Genomic DNA, 23,639 nt, shown 5'->3' with positions numbered 1-23,639 from the left:
AAGACTCTGCACTGCTGGACTCTGGTTTTCCACTAAAGTTTGAAACAACTTTATGTGTGTAGGTGACATTTACGATGTGCCCACTTGCTGTTTCCAGAGCCACCAGCCAACATGTTCTTTTCTGCTCTGCAAAGGACTGTTGAATTATGGGGGGCCCACATCACCATTTCATAAAGTCGCCTGAAAACACAAGAGCACTTAAACCATACAGCAATTTATTTCTCGCATGATTCAGGATATGAAAGGAGAAACAAACGTATACCTTAATTTCTTTGTTCTCTTTAAGCGGCTAATGTGTGTCATGAAACTTCCCCAAAGGAACACTGTCAAACGTGCCTGCTGCTTTTTGTGAAAAAACAATGTTGTAATAACATTAAAACTACAACGTAAACGTTTCAGATTCTGTTCAGCAACTGCCGTGGAATATTCTTCTACATTTGCCAGCAACAAAGCATTTTTCACAGTTGCATAATGAAAATGTATCATATTAGAGCACCTATTCAGTGCTGAGCTATCAAATAATTCTAAACCATGAGTAGCTGAGAAAAAAAAAGGACCTGAGGCAAAACTCTGACTAAAGCGTGAAGTGAGAAATTTTGATTTAGGAAGATCACACATAGCACCGTGGGCCACTTCAACAAATGGAGAAACAGCTCTCTGAATCCTAACATCCAACATGAAGGAATTTCCTCTAATGTTTCTTCTTCTTCTTTTTATAGAGCTTGTACACACAAAATACACTAACACTTAGAAGTAAATAACTACGCTTAGAAAGGGACAATGCAGAAAGTTTCAGTCATGTGCTAAAAGGGGGGCAAAAAAAGGGCAGAGTAACAAATTGACGACGGAGAGAGCCATAGGCAGACCAGCAATAACCAAATTAAAGTAGACAATCATCTTTGCAGGAGCATCAGAGGTGCCCAATCAGATGACAGGAGGGAGCTCCGGGTGACAAACACAACCCAGTGAACCGATAATGATTTGGAGGGATAATTTAATCTAAATGAACTATGTGTCACTTATCAATAGTGGGTACTTTGGCGTAATTAATTTTCATTTGCAGAGGCAAACAGACGGTCCTTGGATGAATCAGGACATACGAGTGATTTCTCATCGCTAACCCACCCGAATTCATCACACTCGCTAAGACATGTGCTAATGATTAGTATTATTGCTCCAGGTGTGTTTACTGTAAATATCAAAGTCCTGGCATCTGGCTCGAGGTGAGAGTTTGACGCTGATGGAGATGATGACGAGACGACCTTCAAAACTGGCTAATAAACGCCGCAGTGCGTCTGATCCAACGCAATTTAACTTTCTGCTGTAATTATCAAATTTTTTATGCTCTGAGTTAGTAAATTGTTAATTGGTTTTGAAGACAGCAAACTGAGAAGGTAGTTATTTTCCAAACAGAATGAGACTTTGAAAATAGAAACTGGGCGTTTGATTAGAATAAATCTTAAAATATAAAAAGTAAACTAAAAAGCATGAATAATGTCTAGCAGACAGCTAGAAGAGAGAGAGAATTCATGAGTCACTATGAATAGCTCATCGTGGCGAAAGAACAACTGGCTCAGTCATGCCCGCCCATATTTGAGATAATTATCCATTAACTTGTTGAACTGAGCCCATGAACATGACATTACTCGCACACCGGTCCTGCTCTTGATCAAGACCTTTCTCAGTCTTTGCTTACACAGAAGGAAAACGCACATGTAACTATGAATATATATTCTGTGGTAGCTCATCATATGAGGCTGCAACTAGTATTGGAAATGCAAATTAGAAAAGCGACTTATTTTTGTTTACATCACAGCAAATATTCTACACAGCTTAATTAGGGGTACATCTAGAATTTGACAATGTGATGAAAAAAGTTTTCCTTTTTCCCCAAAAACCCAAACATGACCTATAGCTGCTTTGAAACAATATATATTGTATAAAGTGCTATATAAGTAAAGGTGATCTGTAGAAATACGTGCATAAAATACCATCTATGTTTGCTATTGTATATATTTGTTATTGTAACACAGCTGACAGGTAACTTAGTTGACATTTTTAGTGTTTTTGGCCTATACTCAACATGGAAGCCTAGAACTACTGAGTATATGGTATGTTTAAAAATATATTTTTAGGAAAAAACACAAGTTTTAGTTAAATTGTCTTGTTAAAATTTGCAGCAATAATACTTGTGTAACACTGTTGACAGTCAATTAATCCACTCTTGACACAGGTTTGCTAGTTTAACCAGTATTAGTAGAAAGAGAGAGAATATAATGTCTAGTGTTTCATCCATGTGCTTCTAGAGCAAATATCATCATACTGTGCAAATTATGTGAGAATGGGACAAACCATTCCTTTTCGAGGGGGGTTTCTAGTGAGTAACTTGGCTGACAATGGTTTTTCGGACAATAAACACTTATAGCGCACACCCAAATGCCTTGACAAACCTAATCTAACTGAAGGCAAAACTATTAAATTAATTTATATGTGTGGTAATTTTCATGCTTAAATGCAAAGTAGAACCAGGGTTTGATACCAGGGTTGTATGTGATATGAACATCATTTTTAAACAAAAGATATGAATTTTTCAATATATAGTAGTGTGATATACAGACTTGAATTCATTTGCTTTGACAGTAAATGTTATTTTGACATGATTTTGAAATGAAACCATCATTATTAGATTCATAAGAATAATTTTTGTTCAGCAAAAGACTTATCACATAATATATCACTAACTGTATTTAAAAAGGAAACCTTATACATATTCCCTACAGATTTAACTTACCTCCTGACATTACGGTTATTCTTAACACAAGGCAAGCTGTTATATTTCTATGGCATTGTGTTCTAGACGATTACTTCTAATTTCAGTTAAAAGCAGACATCCTAAATCTATGAGTATTAGTTTTACCTCTCTTATCTGTCTTCTCTCATTTCTCCTTGCCTAGAGGACAACTTAAGTAAAAACTGGCATAGCCTACCCGCCTCTCTCCCCTAATCTATTTTTAGTTTTTGTTTCTTTCAAGTTTGCACGCAGATAAGATGCTGAAAGCTATAAAACTTTCACTGCATTAATTTCAAAGGCATTCAGAGCGCTTTTGAGCGACTCGATAATAAAACGCTCCCTCCATGAGCAGCCTGTCTGAAACTGCAAGAGCTAATCATCGAGCTGGCGACCCCTGCGTGTTTGTGGTCAAAGTTGAGACAGACCAAACAGGCTGTGCTCCTCACTCGAACTCTGAGGCTTGTTTCAGCCTTGGTCACCACTCACTTAAATCATTTCTGTCCATCCATCACGCTGTGCCTCTGACACGCACTAATAGCAGGGTGTTTGAAACACAACATCTGCAGAGACGTCTTTTGCCCTTTCTGAAACCCCAGATGCATTAAATGGGGCCCCCCACAGCCCTGCAATTGCTAGAACTAGGAGTCTAGGGTATTTATTATAAACAAACACAATAAAAGATTTAAGAAGATAAAAGCATGAGAAAAGACTTGTATTGAAAGATTGGGAAATTTATTTCCTTTATTAATCTTTTCAATGCTCATCTGGTTTAAATAATGGTGTTATGTTTATGTGTTATAATATAAATATAACACCACTGGTATCTATGGAAGCCTGTTTCCACCACTGAATAAAAAATAAAAAGGTTATTGTGACTTTTTATCTTGTAAATACAAGTTTGTATCTCGCAATTCTGACTTTTTTCCCTTGCACATGAGAGTTTACATTTCACAAGAATTCTTTTTTTTTCCAGAATTGCCTGATACAAACTTGTAATTCTGACTTTTTTTGTCTTAGAATTGTGAGATATAAATGGAAAACTGCAAGTTAAGTCAGAATTGCGAAATATAAACTCACAACTGCACGTTATAAAGTCAGAATTGTGAGATATAAACACAACTGCGAGTTATAAAGTCAGAATTGCAGTGAGTTTAAATTTGAATTTATATCTAAAAAGTCTGGCTTCATTTCTCAGAATTGCTAGTTTATATCACACAATTAGGAAAAAAAAGTCAGAACTGCTAGATATAAACTTGCATTTGCAAGAAAAAAAGTCAGAATTACGAGATTTTATATCCAGCAATTCTGAGAAAAAAAGTCACAAATTGTGAGTTCATATCTTGTGAGTTTAATTCTGAGTTTATATTTCACAATTCTGGCTTCATTTCTCAGAATTACAAGCTTACATCACAACTCCGGAAAAAAGGTCTGAATTGCAAGTTTATATCACACAATTCTGAGAAAAAAGAAGTCAGAATTCCTAGATGCTAGACTCGTATTTGCAAGAAAAAACTCAGAATTGCGAGAAAAGTCAGAATTGCTACATATGAACTTGCATCTGCGAAAAATTCAGAATTGCGAGAGACAAACTTGCATTTGTGAGTTTATATCTCGCAATTCTGAAAAAAAAGTCAGAATTGCGAGAAAAGTCAGAATTCTGGCTTCATTTTTCAAAATTGCAAGTTTTTATCACAACTCCGGAAAAAAAAGTCTGAATTGTGAGTTTATATCACACAATTCTTAGAAAAAAAAGTCAGAATTCCTAGATCTAAACTCGCATTTGCGAGAAAAAAAGGCAGAATTGCTAGATATGAACTCACATCTGCGAGAAAATTCAGAATTGCGAGATACAAACTTGCATTTGCAAGAAAAAAAGTCTGAATTGCGAGAAAAGTCCGAATTGCTAGATATGAACTTGCATCTGCGAGAAAATTCAGAATTGCGAGATACAAACTTGCATTTGCGAGTTTATATCCCATAATTCTAAGGAAAAAAGTCAGAATTCTGAATTTCTACAATTTTTTTATTCAGTGGTGGAAACGGGCTTCCACAGGTAACACATACGGTATTAGACATAATATAAATTGCGTTTCAAGATTTCAAAATTTTAAAACTTTAATAAAATAATATCCTGTTTATAAAAATACAATTCTCCACTGCAATGTTTTTTTGTTTAATCTAAAGTGGTGCCACTAATGACTTGACTAATCAAACATGAAATTTGTTGTCAAATATTTTCGTTATCGATTATCACCAATAAGCTGTAGCAGCAGGTAGTGAGTTATTGAGTGCTAAAATGATTCTGGCAACAGCTTAGGTGCTACGTTGGCAATGTTCAGCACTAGACAGAGAAACAAACATGTTTGAAAGCACTGTAAACATCAGACCGATGTCTAACATGATGTCGTGACCACAACTGACTCAAAACCACTATTATCGAACGATCTTCACAAACAAAAACAGAAAACACACGTGACCACGAAACCTTTAAGAATGTGTACTGTAGTCTCTGCGAATTTCAGCACCAGCGCATAATGTATTATTTAGAGCGTACATTGAGGTTTTATCTTAAAGAAAATGAGAATAAAAGCCAAACAGAACAATAAATGACATTGAAAGGATTTTGAACTGCCAATCTGTGGCTGCCTCAGGGAGAAAAACAAGCAGCAAAGAGAGAGTGGGTGATTTCAGACAAGATCTGTGAGCAAGAGTCCCTCTCTTCCTCCTCCGTTCTCCTCCATCCTTTCTTTTTCTCATCTGTCTTAAACGTACCTCAGGGACGTTAACTTTTTTTCCCAGGCAGTCCTCTTTGGCTTTAACAATTAATGTGCTGGGGCTCCACAGTGACAGCTGATGCTAAATACTGCACAGTTTTGTTTACGTAGAAGCGCATTAATAAAGATGAGACCCTGCTGGGTTTGAGGAGAAGAGACGAAGAAGAAACTAGAAGAAAGAGAAGAGGAAGAGGATAAAATCAGTTTCCTCCTCCATTCCGTCAAGTAGCCCACACCATTTTGGGCTGCTGAAATCTACCCTGCAGTGTTAAATACAGAGCATTAGATAGCATGTGCTCATTTTAAAGTGATATTAACCACATATATTTCCAATTGATCACAGCAGATATGACGCAGAAAGCATAATAATCGAGCATACACTTGTAAACAATCAGATTTCACCTTGAACACCTTGAGAGCACCTTTTGACAGGGAAAAAAAGAAGATTTGACGTAAAAGAGTAAACCGCAGTACTCCTACAAGAACATGAGCGTGAACTAATACATCAAAGTCAGAGATGTGTCCTTGGTCAAACGTTGAACTCTCGCTACATCCATGCAAACAAACTGAACCGAACTTTGTTTTCTTTAAAATGAAAACAGGATGGAGGGAAAATCACATCTGCAAACATAAAAAAGGATCTGCTGTTGTGTGATGGTTCAATAATTCATAACAATGCTTCATCTAATGTTTCCGTCTGTTGATTAGCCAGAGTATTTATGACCACATTGGCAAAGTGTTTTGAAGTGATATTCAAGCACCATCAACCGTTGCATTAATATTTGATATTTTCGACAATGATCTTTGTCCTTTTTTAATGTGTCGAGAGACAAAGGGTTGTTTTAGGGATATGATGGATATAGAAGTACAGAAGGATTTTGTTAAAACGGAAATTTATGCAGAAACTCTAGACAATAAATATGCACTCCATAAAAACAAAACCACTCGCACTGTATAAACCTTTACCCTCTGTTCAACTTTTAGCAGAATATTTCAGGTTAAATACATGTTTTGTGAAATAATTTTAATTATGCAACTGAATGGGCCTACTCTATTTTTTTTTATAGTTTTTTTTTTTTTTAGTATAGCCATAACTTGCTAACACAATTCAGAGTTTTTTTTCTTCGCAAATTCAAGTTCGTATCTTGCAATTCTTACATTTTTTCTTATAAATGCAAGTTTAAATATTGCAATTCTTACTTTTTCTCAGAATTGCGTGATACAAACTCACAAATCTGATATAAACTCACAATTCAAAGACTCTTTTTTCTCAGAATAACCAGTCTATATTTCACAATTGTGAGTTTTTTTCAGAATTGTGAATTTATATATTGAATTTCTGACTTTACAACACATAATTGGGAGTTAAGTCAGAAATGTGAGATATAAACTCACAATTCTGAGAACATCAGTCTTTTTCCCCCTACTTTATAATTTGCAACTGCATGTTATATCTCACAATTCTGAGAAAAGTCAGAAATGCAATAAAAAAAGTCAGAGTTGCGAGATATAAACTGCCATTTGTGAGAATCTCACAATTCTGACTTTATAACTCGTAACTGCAAGTTCACATCTCAATTCTGAAAAGAAAAGTCAGAAATGCTATTTTATGTCACGCAATTCTGAGGAAAAAAAGTCAGAACTGCGAGTTTGAATCACAATTCTGAATTAAATAAAAGTAAAAAGAAAAAAAAAAACCTCCTGTATAAACTTATATCCAATTTTACAACTTAACTGCCATGATAAGAAAATTCCATAAACACTAAAATGCTAAAACAAATGTAAAATCATGATTAAACAGCTGAAATGACATGTTTTACCAATTATATAAATCTAATAAAATCACCACATTTTGTCTTTTAAATACTTAAAATGTACATAAATAAATGAAATACAAGTGGTAGTCAACAATAATGCTGTAGATTAAGCTCAACTTGTACTAAACTTGAAATATTCCTTTAAGAAAAACAAAATGAACTCCATAACAAATTCCACATGCTTTATCATACAGCTGGCCTCAGAATATTACACAGTACAGTAACTTTCTAAGTAAAACAATTTTTCAAGCGTGCACCTTTTCGTAAGAAATGATTTACTGAGCAGGACCAACCCTCAAAAAAGGCTATTGTCCTAAATAAATCACTGGCTTCATTGTCAGATTGAGGTAACACACGCAGTTTTATTTAGTGCCTTTTCCGCTATGGTGGGAGGATAATTACTGTCATTTATTAATAATCCCAGGGCCAGTCTTCAGTAATGTGTGCCACATGTGACAGCCTGATCCTACAAGTGTCCCATTTGCCTCTGAGATACACAAGTCTTGGTTCTATCTGAACCAAAAAAAGTGAGAAAGCATGAAAAGAAAAACTGAGAAGAAAGAGGTCTGCTGATCACTAATAGCGCCCAATTTTCTTGTCTTTGGCAAGAGAGAATCAAATGATGGGAACAGCAATCCAAAAGGGCACTTTTTTAGATGTCACATCCCATCGGCTTCAAGTAAAGTATGTGTATGAGAAAAAGACCTGGGCTAGCTGGGTTTTAGCTCATTACTTACAAGCACTTTCCTGAGACTGACGGTGGGTTGTTTCTTCTTGGCATTCAGAATCTCTGTCCAAACACAAGGAAGCATTTTATCCCTTAGGCTTTGTTTTTCCTCCCCTCTCTTTTGCGTTTAATTTCGACATTAGCTAAGGCAATATAATTTGCCATCCGGTGACCTTGACAGATTGTAACAGGGACGTGGGCCAGCGCCGATGCCTTTGAGGAATGAGCATTTGATGAGTGGAGGAGTTTAGCACACTAGGTACAACTTTAACTGAATTCCCCTTTCAGAGCTTTCAGCTCCTTCCTGACCACACAAATCCTGCCATTTATTTGTCCAATTTTGCTTTTAATCAACACTGAAAGCCTTTGAGATACAAACAGGTATAAAAACATGCTGAAGACAAACAGATATCTAATTAAATCTGTTATCTTTTCACCATCTGGGATGGGGACAATGGCCTTTTACTCATCCTGCCAAATTGAATTTATTCATGAAATAAGCTAAACAGACAAAAAGGCATCTTAAACAGTGTTATTTTCATTGTATTGAAAAAAATGAACAGTATATTTAAATATATTTTAAACTTAACTTATACTAGCCCATTTAAAAGGACTACTACTTACTATTATTATTTTTGTTATTGTTATTATTTTGTTATCAATAGTTAATTGCCTGTTATTGCTAATATATTTCTGACAAACAATTAGCTAGTAAAATTAAATAATTATAAAATAAAATAAAATAAAATAAAATAATCTCACCAGGTCAGCAGGACAAATTAAAAAATTGAGATCTGTCATGGGCAAAATAATAAAATAAAATGATATAAATTCTATAAATAAGAAAGGACTACTACTACTACTACTACTTACTATTATTATTTTTGTTACTCTTATTAACAGTTAATTGCCTGTTATTGCTAATATATTTCTGACAAACAATTTGCTAGTAAAATTAAATAATTATTAAAAAATAATAATAAAATAAAATAAAATAAAATAATCTCAAGAACTACTACTACTACAAATTTACTATTATTATTTTTATTACTTTTATTAATAGTTAACTGCCTGTTATTGCTAATATATTTTAAAATAAAATAAAATTAAATTAAATTAAATAAAAAAATAAAACAAATCTCACCAGGCCAGCAGGAAAAAGAAAGAAAAAGAAAACTAAGCAAAAAGACGCCAATAAATGCTAATTTAAAAAAAGAAAAAAAGATGCTAATAAACTAAGATGAATCTTTGTGGTATCTTCTTTCAGTGCCTCAGTTTATGAGGCAGTCTCAGGTCAACTGAAACTAGAGGAAGGAATGCAGGAAGGAAGCGTGGCCTTGCACACTGTAAGATCTCTGTTCTCATTAATTCTAGAGGGAAGAGAGCAGCCTGCAGGTAAGACTCCAGAAAAGGCTGAGGCAGTATAGCTCCCGCTCTCTGCCTCTCCACCAAAAAGAGAGGGGGATACATTTCTATGAGAGCAGATTGGAGGGGAAAAAGCGCTCGTGTTCTGGCAAATTATGGAAGCATAAAAAGCCCATGCTGGAAATATTTGACTATGCCAAGATATAAAAGGTAAAAGGACCATCTGTGCCATTTGCATCCCGCTCTCCCTGGTTGTCTCTGTGGCGCAGCAGAGTAAACCATCTCGCAGCAGATGCCGATGGAACGCAAACATACAAGTTAGTGATGCTGAGAGAGCTTGTGTGTCCAATCAGAACGAGCCTCAGAGATGATAAATATGCATTATAATGTGCTGCAAGTTGCAAGTATAACCATGGCAACTGTCCCAGCCTGTTTTGTCTATGCTGTGTTGTTTGTGGTAAATGGTGAGCTTCCTTCCTCTGCTACCGTAAAGACCATGCCATAATGAAGCTGTTTTTCAAGACTTGAATGCATTAGATTCAGCACTGCATTGCGATTCTCTTTCATATTATTAATGATCTTCAAATTCTTAATTTGAAATTATTATGAAATCTGTTTCTTGAAATGATACCCAAGAAGCAAAATGCAAATATAAAATAATCATGATAAGTTATAAACAGACTTTAAAAGAGAGGAGAAAATGCTTCCCATATCTTTTACTGTTGACATCAAAAGCTAAGCATCAGTACTTCGCTTCAAATGTACATGACATTTAAGATTAATAAAATATTAAGCACAGTGTTAGTTCCAATAATAAAAATGTAGTCAATTTAGTACATTTTAGCTGATATTGCTGTTCTGGTATTAATAAAATTGCTCATAATTGGTTCTAGGGACAGTTTTGTTTCTTTTGTGCAATAAACAAGTTACTGTGTTGGGCCACCACTTGACATCCAATATAAAATCTTTGTCCTGGAGCAAAACCAGCTTAGAGGCGCTAGCCTACAATTAATTATACTAATCTGATAGAAACTTCAGTTGGAGACACAGCGTGACTTATTTGTAAAGCGTGATTTCTATAAACTACAAACAAAGCAGTGAAATAGACTTTCTGCAATTATTGAATGAAGGCACTTAACAACATATTCTGAAATGATAAAAAGAAAATAAATAAAATAAAAACACAGACAGTCTCAGAACGGATGTGTGGGTAGAAATTAGTCACAGAAGAGTAAATGCTCAACACAAGAAAACCAAACGATGGGTAGAGTATAAAGAGAGAGAGGGAGGGAGGGAGGAAGAGAAGCGAGGGAAAGCTCGAAGACTTCCAGTAGATGTCGGCTTTGACAGAGAAATAATGAAGTGACATGATGCTGATGCAGAAAGAGACAAAATGCAGCTTACTCGTTTGATGTTTTTAGGGCTGATGAATCTCCTACGGGCTGAAGAGGAGACATACAGTATGTTCCCCTTGCCGAGATTCTGCCTTTCCACTAATGAATCACATCATCCAGCCATAGAGGATTCGATAAGCCTATAAAAAGCTTTAGCTCAGGCATCACTGTCTGAAAGATTGCTTCAAGGTTGCTGGATGCTGTTACATCCAATTCAATTGTTTTAGCTCAGAAGTGACATAACATTAAATCAAGGACAGTAGAGGAAGCCACAGAGCTTCTCATTTAGTCAATATCAGCATCCTGTTAGAAAAGACAGGTAGTAGAACACAAAACACCTAACAATGTTTGCAAGATATTTCAGATGCTCTGCATTTCAAGAACAGAAATACCAAAATACAGAATAACAAAAAAAAAAGAGGTATGATTGTACACATTTAAAAAAGCTAGAGGAAGCACAAAGGAATTGAACATACAACAACAGTAAACCAATGTTTTTCTTTATATGGAAAAACTACTTAAAAAACAGTGCAGGTAAAAGAATACAAGAATGTAACCTTAAGGTGGTTAGATGGTCTCCTATCCTGGCTTAGCTTGCTAAATGTGCTTGTTTTGCTAGTGTTAGACAGGTTTTGGACACTAGTCAGCTGGTAAGGCTGGAAAACCAGACTAGCAGACTAGCAATTACCAACTAAACTAGGCCAACCAGGCTGGAAGACAAGACAGCTTAACTAAAGACCAGCAAACTACATTATTTAAGAACACTAGTCAGCTGGTAAAACTGGAAGATAAGATGATCAGCCAACTAAACCAGCTTAACCAGACTGGGAGACAAACTAACTTAACTAAAGACCAGCAAACCATATCATTTAAGAACACCAGTCAGCTGGTAAAACTTGGAGATAAGCTAATCAGCCAACTAAACTGGCATAACCAGGCTTGGGGACAAGGTAACTAAATCATTGGAGAGCACTAGTCAGTTTGTAAGGCTGGAAGACAAGCTGGTCAGCCAACTAAACCAGCTTAACTAGGTTGGGAGACTAGCTATAACCAACTACACCAGCTTAACCAGGCTGGGAGACAAGGTAATAGACTAAAGGCGAGCAAACTACATTATTTAAGAGCACTAGTCAGCTTGTAAGGTCCAGCCTTACCAGCTGACTAGTGCTCTTAAATTATGTAGTTTGCTGGTCAGCCAATTAAATCAGCGTAACCAGGCTGGGAGACTAGCTATTACCAAATAAAATAGGCTAACCAGGCTAGGAGACTATCTATTACCAACTAAACCAGCTTCAAACAGATTGGGAGACAAGGTAAATTCAATAAAGACCAGCAAACTAAATCATTCAAGAGCACTAGTCAGCTGGTAAGGCTGGAAGACTAGGTATTACCAACTACACAGGCTTAACCAGGCTGGGAGACAAGGTAACTTAACTAAAGACCAGTAAACCACATTATTCAAGAACACTAGTGAGCTAGTGAGGCTGGGATACCAGCTGGATTACCAACTAAATCAGCTTAACCAGGCTGAAAGACAAAGTAACTTAAATGAAGACCAGCAAACTATATGATTTAAAAACACTAGTCACCTGGTAAGGCTGGGAGAAAAGCTGGTCAGCTAACTAAAACAGCATAACCAGACTGGGAGACTAGCCATTACCAACTAAACCATCTTAACCAGGCTGGGAGACTAGCTATTACCAACTAAACCAGTCAAACGAGGATGGCAGAAAGTTACATAATTAAAACCAGCAATCTACATAATTCAATGCACTTGTCAGCCAGAAAGGCTGGGATAAAACCTGGTCAGCTAACAAAACTTTATCTAAAGGCCAGCAAATTACATCATTTAAGAACACTAGTCAGCTAGAAAGGCTGGGTTTCAAGATGAATTGCCAACTAAATCGGCTTAACCAGGCTGGAAGATTAGATAACTTAACCAGTAAGTTACAATAAGACCAGAAAACCACATCCCAGCTGGTAAGACTATGAGACCAGCAGGTTGACCAACTAAACCAACTAACTAATCACATAACTGACTAAACACAAGCTTGATGTGGCTAGGAGAGCAGTTAAACCAGCTAAGCCCTGCAATTCACCATCTAATGGGGTTTAGCAGAGCAATGACCTTGTTTATCTACATCAGACCACCTCAGGAGAATCTCATAGATTAGAGTCCGTTAATGTTTTAAGCACATCTTCACCACAGCAGGCGGACAGCACGACACAAGACACCCTCTCGCATTCTAAATCCCGCGACGCCGCCTCGTAGCAACGCAGTCTTCCAACCGCTACCAGTGTGATGCTCATCATCACTCACATGAGTCAGAGAATGCCATAAGCTAATGGAATAAATCAAGGATGAAATATCAATCAAATTACAAACTAATAGTTCCCTTAATGTCTTTGTTGGAGTACAGATGGCCCCTTCAGCCAGCCAAGCACACCACAGCAAGTCATCATGATAATCAGCGCACTAATAATACCACTCCATTAATCACACATACGCGCTCGAACTGCATCGCTGCAAACAACGGGTGCTCTGCCGCAGGAATATCACAAAGTTGAAGCATGGTAACACTCACTCATTACACTGGTAATTAACTCTTCTCTAGAAGTCATGATTGTTGTTTAAAAAACTACAAAGTAAGATATCCGATGAGGAGGTTTGCGAGCGCTGCTGTTCCCTTGGCTTCAGCATACAGTGGTCTTCATTGCATGCAAAATAATAACATAAAAAAATAAAGGCAACATGCTAATACTTACATTTAGCAGGGAGGTCGTAGCCGCAGGTGATCTTGGCTTTTCCAGTGTCACAGCCGTTTAACGAGTGGCACTCTTCATACAGGAGATGACCCGCGGCTCTGTGTATGCAGCCATCCACTGAAAGAGAGAAACACAGCACTCATGTGACAACAGAAATATTTGTTGAAATATTAAAGTTTTTTCCCAAGCTGAAATACAAATGCTGCCATTTATTCACTGACATCCGGAACCACAAAAGAATTGTCGCGGACAACAACAGTTTATATTCTGTGACAATGTCTGTCTATGCCCAATAGGGACTAAAAAAAAACCCAAAATATTAAAATCTCCTTTTGTGTTCCACAGAAGACTGGAACAAGATTTGGAACAATATGAAAAATATATAACGATTTCAATTCTGTACAAAATAAAACAAAATCAAAGATTTTAAAGGGATGTTGTCAGTCTTTGTGGAAGAAGGAGGCATTAACTTTAAACTACTGATACTAAACCACTTTTGTAAATCTGTATAAAATGAATGGTTTTTTTGTCTTGAAGCTTTTGTGTTGTTTTGCTCCCCCTTGGTTGTCGCCACCTCCCGATGTTTTAAATTTCACATGGGTAAACCCAGGATGCCTCTGACTAATGGTACAGCTCACATGAGTAGGCAGAGAAATAAAAATCCAACTGGTTTCCCTCCCTCTAAAAGCCCATGACCCATTATCAATCACACAGAAACATCATAAAGGTAGAGTTATGAGAAAAATAAATAAATCTGCAGAACATGTAAGCAGAAATACGCAAACAGACGCAGAGCTCCTGTATTTGAATCTCAAGAAGAACATTAAAAAAGAGAACATCAAATTATAACTGACCCCAAGTACAGTATGTACTGTACACATGTCAAGGAAAAAAAAGTTTTCATAATCTTTCATCAAAATGTAATACCTTTTTCAATATCTGAAATACATTATCTGTCCTTCTAATGTAACCAAAGATGACGTTGGAGAAAATTTTAACCAATTATAGCAGTCTACCTTTCACAACCCAATCAAATCTAGCTCCTTCTTACATTTTTATAGCTGCATATACGAGCAATATGATGGCTGTGATTCGGCCATAGGCAATATCTCAAGTCTACGAGTGTGATATTGCGTTTATACAACAGTTCGACGGCACGAGTCTGTAAATAAACAAAACAACAACGGAGTCTCTTTAAAAGCCCTCTTCTGTGCAGAACTACTTCCTTCCACCACAGAGTCAAATCAAAGTTTGACAGTTGAACAGTTGAGCTCAAGCCTCTGTTACTAATTTCAAAACGTTACTTTAGAACTAGTAACGACGGAATGTTGAGTTGCTTCATTGAAAGCTTATTGTATTACTGCATTAAAACCTCACTGTATCGTGTATGAGTATTATGAGAGATGGACTGAGCGAGTGTGATTAACGTACCTGCATCTGATAGAGCGTTCATTATTCATATTCACGATGAAAGCGTTATTGTTTGTGGTAACGTTAATATTCTTTCATCTGTAAAGCGCGATTTTGCTGCTCAGTGCATTTGTTCGCTGCGTCAAGCTGTTGTTTATCCTAAAATAACTTACGCTTAAAACCTTTTTAGTATACAAGTCTTTACCAAAGTCCCTTTTTTTACTGCTGACTCACTCATAAAAATATTGAGTTTCTCAATACTAAACGCTATTATTAAATGTATTGTTCATATAAAATATTATTTATCGAATAATAATATTACTAAGCAACGAAAACAGCCATTAAAAAGGCTAGGCAATTCAGTCAAAAGTAAAGGCGTTCTGATATACAGTAATAAATTTACATATAAATGAGATTTTGCCAGAACTACTAAACTAAAGACTGCCCGGTAGATTTACCCCAAAACGAATTATATCTCATGTTTAACCACTATAGAGATATTAGAGCCAGCGGTACATTCCAGAAGATCTGGCCGAGTTAAGGCTTCTCTCGGCGGCTTTATAAACGCAGAACGGTCGCCAACACCCTGGAGCTCACGCGTCCGAAAACGTAGAGGCAAATTTTCAAATAGACGTTATCTTTATTAACAAACTGTAACTATAAACAAGTACATTCTCACCTGAAAACCTCTTAAAACTATCTTCCGTGACACAAAAACAGTAATATTTACAAAACGATACTGGATTTGGGCCATGACACTTGCTGTAAGTAGTACCGCAAGCGGAGTGATACAATTACAAACGGTGAAACGGCTGCTGGAGTTCTGTTGGTCTGTCTTATATCAAACTCTTATCAGCCAATCAGATTCGAGGACCAGAGAGAACTGTTGTTATTAAAGAGATGTAATACTTAAATGTGACCCTGGACCACAAAACCAGTCATAAGGGTCAATTCTGGGTCAAATTGAGATTTATATATCATGTAAAAACTGAATAAATAAGCTTTCCATTGATGTATGGCTTGCTAGGACAAGACAATATTCGGCCGAGATAAAAACTATTTGAAAATCTGGAATCTGAGGGTGCAAAAAATCTAAAATCGCCTTTAAAATTGTCCAAATGAAGTTCTTAGCAATGCATATTACTAATCAAAAATGAAATTTTGATATATTTATGGTAAGAAATGTACAACATATCTCCATGGAACATGATCTTTACTACATATCATAATGTTTTTTGGCATTAAAGAATAATAGATCATTTTGACCCATACAATGTGTTTTTGGCTACTGCTACAAATATACCCATGCTCCTAAAGACTGGTTTTGCGGTGCAAGGTCACAAATTTAGGGGAAAATATTAAAGCAACTGTTTTTTAAGTTTAGACATGAATGATATGTCAAATCATGCATTTTTCATGAGAGGTATGTTATTATCTTTCTAAATCAGATTTTTATTTATTGCATGGCAGACAACATAAAAACGTCAACCATTCAGGGACATATTTAATACAAGAACAAGCTATTTTTCTACATAAAGCATAAAAAATGTAGTTACATAATATTTCACAACAAAATGTCACACTATTGACATTAAACGCGTTCAAAGGGTGTTCATGTTGACTTTGAACAAATGAAGAAAAATCATGCCTTTTTTTAAAACAGCTTCATAATCTGTGATTGATTGAACGCCCCAGCCAACAGGTCGTGATACATGTGACCTAAATGTATGTTTTAGCTGCTGCCACTGATCTGGTTTGCACAGAGATGAACAGCATGTCATAAAGGAGATCAGTCTCAGTACGCTAATGACACAAGCAGATGAGAGGCAATAAAGATGACAGACAGCCCGCTGTTACAGAAGAGAGGATGAGCTCCAGCTAAATTTCATGATCGACCTGATCCACTCGCTCATTCATTGTGCAATGACGTTGTAAATGAGTGCGAACAGCTTCGGCAAAAAGCAAAGCCCCATTTTCCTTGCTCCTCTTCTTCTTTCGTCAGTTGACAAAAACTACACGCAGGTTTTTCGTCACCATTTTCTTTAGGAGACACCAGCTGGAGGGAAGATTTTTCCACTCCGATCAATCATCTTTAATGGTCTGAGCGACAGCAAGTCGACAGATACAGATTCCGATGGCTTTTGAGAAAGCACTCAGTTCGAAAAGATGAAGACAGTGACAGAGCTTGCAACGAGAGAATCAGTTGCTCAGACAGCCTGACAATTACCGCATCAAACGGCATCAGAACGCAATGGACATGTTGACAGAGTTGTGTAGGCGTACTTCTTTACATCCTGCCGTTATGTGAAGATTGTATGTTTCTTTAAAACATACAGCTGCTGAGAAATCAGCATCGACCACATGGAGAGGTCGCTCAAGTTCAACAATGTTAATTTTATACAACAGCTCAATAAGAAGGAAGTTAATATTGAGAAACTTATATTTTACAGACAATATAATGTTGTCTGTACTTCAGCTCAGTCAGCGAAGATAGCACTAAACAACGCCAAAACAGTACTGACCGTTTTGTCTTCCAACAAACCGTATTTGTTTGATTCCTGAATGAATCAGCATTTTTAAACAATTAAATCTTTGTGAATGATTCAACGACTCGCTCAATAAAGAGAGTCGTTTGTTTCGTTCCTTAACAATAATGCTTCACTTCATTTTCATGAATGAATTTTTAAACCCTAGTTTGTCCTGAACAGTTAAACTGCTCGCTGCTCTTCAGAAAAATCCTTCAGGTCTCACAAATTCTTTGGTTTTCCAGCATTTTTGTGTATTTGAACCCTTTCCAGCAATGACTGTATGATTTTGAGATGCATCTTTTCACATTGAGGACAACTGAGGACAACTCTATTACTATTACAGAAGGGTCAAACACTCACTGATGCTTCAGAAGGAAACAAGATGCATTAAGAGCTGGGGGCTGAAAACATTTTGAATTTGAAGATCAAGAAAAATGTAACTTATTTTGTCTTCTGGGAAACATGCAAGTATCTTCTGTAGCTTCTGAAGGGCAGTACTAAATGAAAAATAAAAAGATATTTTGGCAAAATAAGACAAAAGTACACATCTTCAATCTCTTCAAAAGTTTTCACCCCTTGTTCTTAATGCATCGTGTCTCCTTCTGAAGCATCAGTGAGTGTTTAACCCTTCAGTAATAGCTGCATATAAGTCCCTCAGTTGTCCTCAGTGTTAAAAGATAGATCTCAAAATCTTACAGTCATTGTAAGAAAAGGGTTCAAATACACAAAAATGAAAAACCAATGAATATGTGTGACCTGAAGGATTTTCTGTAGAAAAGTGGGTAGTTTAACTGTTCAGAATAAACAAGGGACTCAAGAACAACTATCACTAAAAAAAACAGCTGTGGATCATTCAGGTAACAACACAGTATTAAGAATAAAGTGTATGTAAACTTTTGAACAAGGTCATTTTTATAAATTCAACTATTATTTTCGCTTGAGGACTGTATGTAAACATATTTTAATGCAAAATATCTTATTCAGGTCAGTACTAAATAAAAAATAGCATGCATTTTGTATAATCCCTCTTATTTTGGTTAAATAGTTAACATTTTGCAGATTCTGCAAGCTGTATGTAAACTTCTGACTTCAACTGTATAACGAATTCATGAATGAATTCATGGTTTGAACAAATCAGTTCAGTGAATGATCCACTGATTTATACCAACCTAGCCTACAAAACGAATCACTGACAATTTCTATTTCACAGACTGACAGTCAAAGTTCCACTGCTGTATTTTAGCACTCTCAGCTAATCAAATTCTAGGACCAGAACCAACTATTGTATAATTTTGAACACTTTATAAAACAATGTCTACTATATAGCAGGCCATTACGCTCAAAGCCTCTTGCTCAGCAAACAGCATTGCTGTAAAAACAGCATATTTTGCTGCATGTAAAGTGCATTATTACAGCTCTTATGCGTTAGCATTAAAAGTCAGTTGGCTGTGAATCACGCCTCTCGTGAATACGCCTGGTCAAGCACACCACAGCCTTTGAGAGATGAGCGTTACAGGAAGCAGAGCATGTTATTGCAGATTGCAAGCACAGTTAAAAGGCAATAAATTCATGTAGTATGTTGAATAGGTAATCAACATGCATGTATGAATGTTTGGGCTTCAGCGGGAGGGAAGCATTTACGCAGGAAATAAACCCTCAGTAATGGCAGTCTGTTTGGAAAAGCGCATGAAGATGTTTACTTAAAAGTAATAATTAATAACGCTTTGCAAAATGCTTGTTTTTCATTAAGCACGGTTAAAAGAAAAGCTCATGATGTTACGGTTTATCCCGCTTGCTGATGACTTATCCTAGTCCTCAAGCAACCCACTGCTGAGGTTGATTTAAAAATAAATAAATACAATTAAAAAATAATAGTATTTAAGTTTTCATAAAAGACATATTATTTACGTCTTGTCTGAGCCTAGAAAAAATGTTTACTCACAAATGCACCTTATAAAAACATGTTTACAATCAAGTAACATGCATTCCCAACAACTCCACATACACACTGGCTAACATCACCTAGAGGTGAGCACTAGCATAATGTCTCCCTCTAATAATGCCAAAGTTCAAATCGTGAACTTTCACGGTTCCTATTTGTACAGAGCTGTTTCAGCAAAATCTGGAGCTGGAGGCCAAGGAGCGGATGGAGATCAGGTGATACAAGTCGATCAGTACATGATCAAAATTAAGATTTGCTCACCTCCTCACAGCCTGTCAAAGCCCATTATTAGCTGACCTGATGCTGCTGGTGAACACATCAGATGTGTTTCGGCTTTCGTGGAGCCTTCTCTCCTATGTCTGATTATTTGATGCTTATGCAGCTCTCGTATCGTTGCCTTCTGCATGTCTCAGACTGGTCAGAAAAACATCACAAATGCTGATTTATTCAGTATCCTTACAATCCCACGCCAAGCATGTACCATACTAGTCTGATAGCTTTCATCTTTGCTCGGATCGGGCCTAAAAGAGTGTTTTTTCCTTTTGTTCTCTTGCTTATTTTGTGTTTATCACTGACAATGCCAGTGACTCGGCTCAGTGAAATCTTATAGAAATATGTAGATTTCTAGAGGCCGTCAGCAGACACACCAATTTCAACAATGCAAAAATGCATGTTGTATTATAAAATCAGCAACTCTCTAGGGAACACTGTAAAATGGCTTATAGGCAAGGAAGATTTAGCTGATCAATGTACCGTATATACTGTAGACTGGGATGACTTAGGACTAAAAACAGCCTATGTATGTATGTGTCTGTTTTCAACGTAAAAACAACTTCTAAAACACTGCAAAATAAATCAAACACACTACAGTTGAAAGTTTTGGGGTTGGAAGTTTTCAAAAATTAATACTTTTGTTCAACAAGGATGCATTAAATTGATAAGAGGTGAATGTTACAACAATTTTTACAATAAACGCTGTTCTTTTAAACTTTCTATTTAACAAAGAATCCTGATAATAAATGTATGATGGTTTTCACCAAAATATTAAGCAGCACAAATGTTTGCAACACTGATAATAACAAGAAATGTTTCTTGAGTACCAAATCAGAATACTGAATGAATGATCATGTGACACTGAAGACTGACATTATAGCTGTTGAAATTTTAGCTATGACATCACAGGAATAAACAACATTTTAAAACATATTAAAATAGAAAATAGTTATAATAGTTATAATATAACAGCTGTTTTTGTATTAAAACACATTAAAAATTACATACATTTTGGAAATAACAGTGATGGAAATGTATGAAAGATGTTTATTTATGCATTTTTATAATTTGATTTTGTTCATGTTCCTGCTTGTTTCATGTTTCTTGTTTTCAAATTCCTGTATTGTTTTTGTTTTGTGTTTTGTTCAAATGTTTTTTAATTCCTGCTTTATTTTGTGTTTTGTTTTTAAATGTTTTCAATTCCTCTTGTCTTGTTGTTTTGTTTCATTTTTCAAATCAGTTTTCAAATTCCAGTTGTTTTTTTTTTTTTTTGTTTTTGTTTTGTTTAGTTTTTAAATGTTTTAAAATTCCTGTTGTTTTGTTTCATTTTCAAATGTTTTTAAATTCCTGTTTTGTTTAGTTTTGTTTTTCGGTTTTAAATATTTTCACATTTCTGTTTTGTTTTGGGTTTCATTTTTAAATGTTTTCAAATTTCAGTTTTGTGTGTGTGTTTTGTTTTTAAATGTTTTCAGATTCCTGTTGTTTTGTTTTTGTTTTTAACATTTTTGCAAATTCCTGATTTTTTTCTCTCGTCATTTTCAAATTTCTTGCCTAAGATGAAAAATGAGATAAGGGACATAAAACTGCCTGAAGTTAAAGAAAACACCCAGAAGGAACGTTGGTAGATTGAACGCGGTTGTGTGAGAGTGCAGATTTAGTTCTTTATGGATCTTCAGATCACCTCCAGCAGGTGCTAGGTGAACTCTCCCCATGAGAGAAGAGAGCCAGACCGGGTGAGAGATGTCTTCAGGTGCCCTGGAGCCTTCACCAGCTGCTGCTGAATCGTCCTCCTCCTCATCATCCTCTTCTCACTGGGCTCAAGTCCCCGGACTCTCGTCTTTTGTCTGCCTGCATGGGATTATCTATCACCCACATGCACACCGACACTCACATTAGGGGTGTTTTCAGACTCTCATCAATATTCTAGGCAAGAGGCTGCCGGACTGCAAGGTCTAAAGCGAGTTCCCGATTACAAAATATCCGCAATACAAGAGCTTCAGAGCAACATATCTCCGGGTCTCTAATGCGTCGCAACCAAACGTCTGCTTGGCACCAGCCTATGTGACTTCCCAAGGATATTAAACTGATTGCATTGTTGTGCGACGCAAGTAATGATTTTCAGAAGTAATCTGGGAGTTCAGCTCACTGTGACAGCAAATCCCGTTAGATGGGTTGAGAGGCTTCAGCTGATTTCTGTGGCCTTGCATCATAGTGGCTCAGGTTTAATTTTCGCTCCATTTGTTTGGAGACGAGTTCAACGGGCTGGGTGCCGCAGATGCCATATCAGGTGATGCCAGCGTCAGCGTGAGTGGCAGCCCATGCTCTCCGTTTAGCTGCTAAGCGAAGGTATCAAAATGCACCGGCATACATACATCTCTAAAGACAGGCAATCTGAAATCGCTTTGGGCGCTAAAACTGAAATCGTCTGCCGGCTCAATACCGTAATCTCGCTAACCCCCCGCCTCACCCACCGCAGGTATATTTAGAGATGAATTCCGATAAAAAAATGGCTTTCGAGATGAGAAAGCAGAGCCGAGAGCCTATTCTCCCATCCAGCCCAGGTAATGAGCCCAGGGGCCCGGGCCTGGATCCCGGGCGCAATCATGTCCAGTCAGCCGATTCCTCGACTTTCTAGTCAGACACAACAACGTGTGGCACAAAACAATGTAATTCTTTGCGGGAATCAATAACCGTGGCTGTCTAACCAGGGGAATTTGTGTAGGGCTCCGAATGCAGGACTTACTGTTCCCAATCGTTCCCTAGCGACTCAGATGATTTCTGTTCATGACAAATGAATTAACAACACCGAAAGCAGGTCTCAGCCGAGCCGCAGCAGAAGCGTGACCCAGATGCGAGCCGGGGTGTCAATTTATTTTCTAATCTGGGGAGGATTTAAGGAGAATTCCCTGCTGATTGCAACGCTAGCGAACTTACAAGGGCAGCCTCTGATCGTCATTAGCTAAGTGTGGTGTTTATTGTCACCTTTACCTAAGAGATATAGTGTGCTATTTGCGTCGTTCCGGTGCAAGCCTTACAATTAAATGTCTTACCGATACACTTAAGCAACACACTTGTTTCTGTACTTGCCTGCTCTTTGTCAGACACACTGAGCACAGTCCAAGATGTTTCTGAGAGACGTTTTGATCATCTCATTATGCAAATTATAGTGTGACATCACAAACGGGGTCATCAAATAAAACTCAGCACGAGCATATTCACGCAAGTCCCTTAAAGTATAAACACTGATCGCTTGGCTATTAAAGAAATTTGCAGTCCCTGGCTTCCCGTGCTTTCGAGACAGCTGCCAAGGCTCTAAAAACAGCACTTTCAGCCTGTAGTAATCCTGCAACTGTGCCACCCAGTGTAATATTTCACTCCTCTTCAAAAGCCACGATGCCCCCGCTGGACCTTTCAACAACGGATCTGTCATTTATCCGCTTCCCCACTATGCCGCGTAGCATCTGGTGTTGTCCACCACCGCCATTCCAAGTCTCCTCCGCCATTACCGCTAATGTTGCATCGATCTGCTCAAGGCGTGTGACTGTAGGATGTGTGACTCAGCGCCAGTTGAGTTATTCATTTTGAAGGTGTTCCGCATTGATTTTGTCAACAGTAATGAAGACGAGATGAAAAATTTGCATCACGACAGTCAATTTCAGACAGAAAAAAAAAGACTGCAAGATGTTATGACAATGCACAAAAATGTTTAAAGAAGAGAATTCAAAAATAAAATTGGATGTTATTGTAGATAGAACAAAACTACTGTACAGAGTGTGTAGGTGCTTCTCTCAGATCCTTGCAACCTCAATATCCTATCATTCCTCCTGCAAAAGTGCAGACGATGCCTTGAGA

At 37.0% G+C, this 23,639-nt stretch overlaps 1 protein-coding gene across 10 annotated transcripts in view; it reads right to left on the bottom strand.

Annotated features, from left to right (window-relative positions):
* Positions 1 to 23,639, bottom strand: part of macrod2 (mono-ADP ribosylhydrolase 2) — a 668,211-nt gene that overhangs the window by 409,645 nt on the left and 234,927 nt on the right. For all 10 annotated transcript variants that reach the window (XM_051125202.1, XM_051125209.1, XM_051125205.1 and 7 more), the window contains exon 5: positions 13,635 to 13,751. In XM_051125202.1, the coding sequence (XP_050981159.1) occupies positions 13,635 to 13,751 (117 nt within the window). The remainder of the gene's footprint in view (positions 1 to 13,634; positions 13,752 to 23,639) is intronic.

This window comes from Labeo rohita, chromosome 13 (assembly GCF_022985175.1).
Source record: "Labeo rohita strain BAU-BD-2019 chromosome 13, IGBB_LRoh.1.0, whole genome shotgun sequence".
In the NCBI taxonomy this organism is placed as follows: Eukaryota; Metazoa; Chordata; class Actinopteri; order Cypriniformes; family Cyprinidae; genus Labeo; species Labeo rohita.
This window is presented reverse-complemented; position numbering and strand designations above follow the sequence as displayed.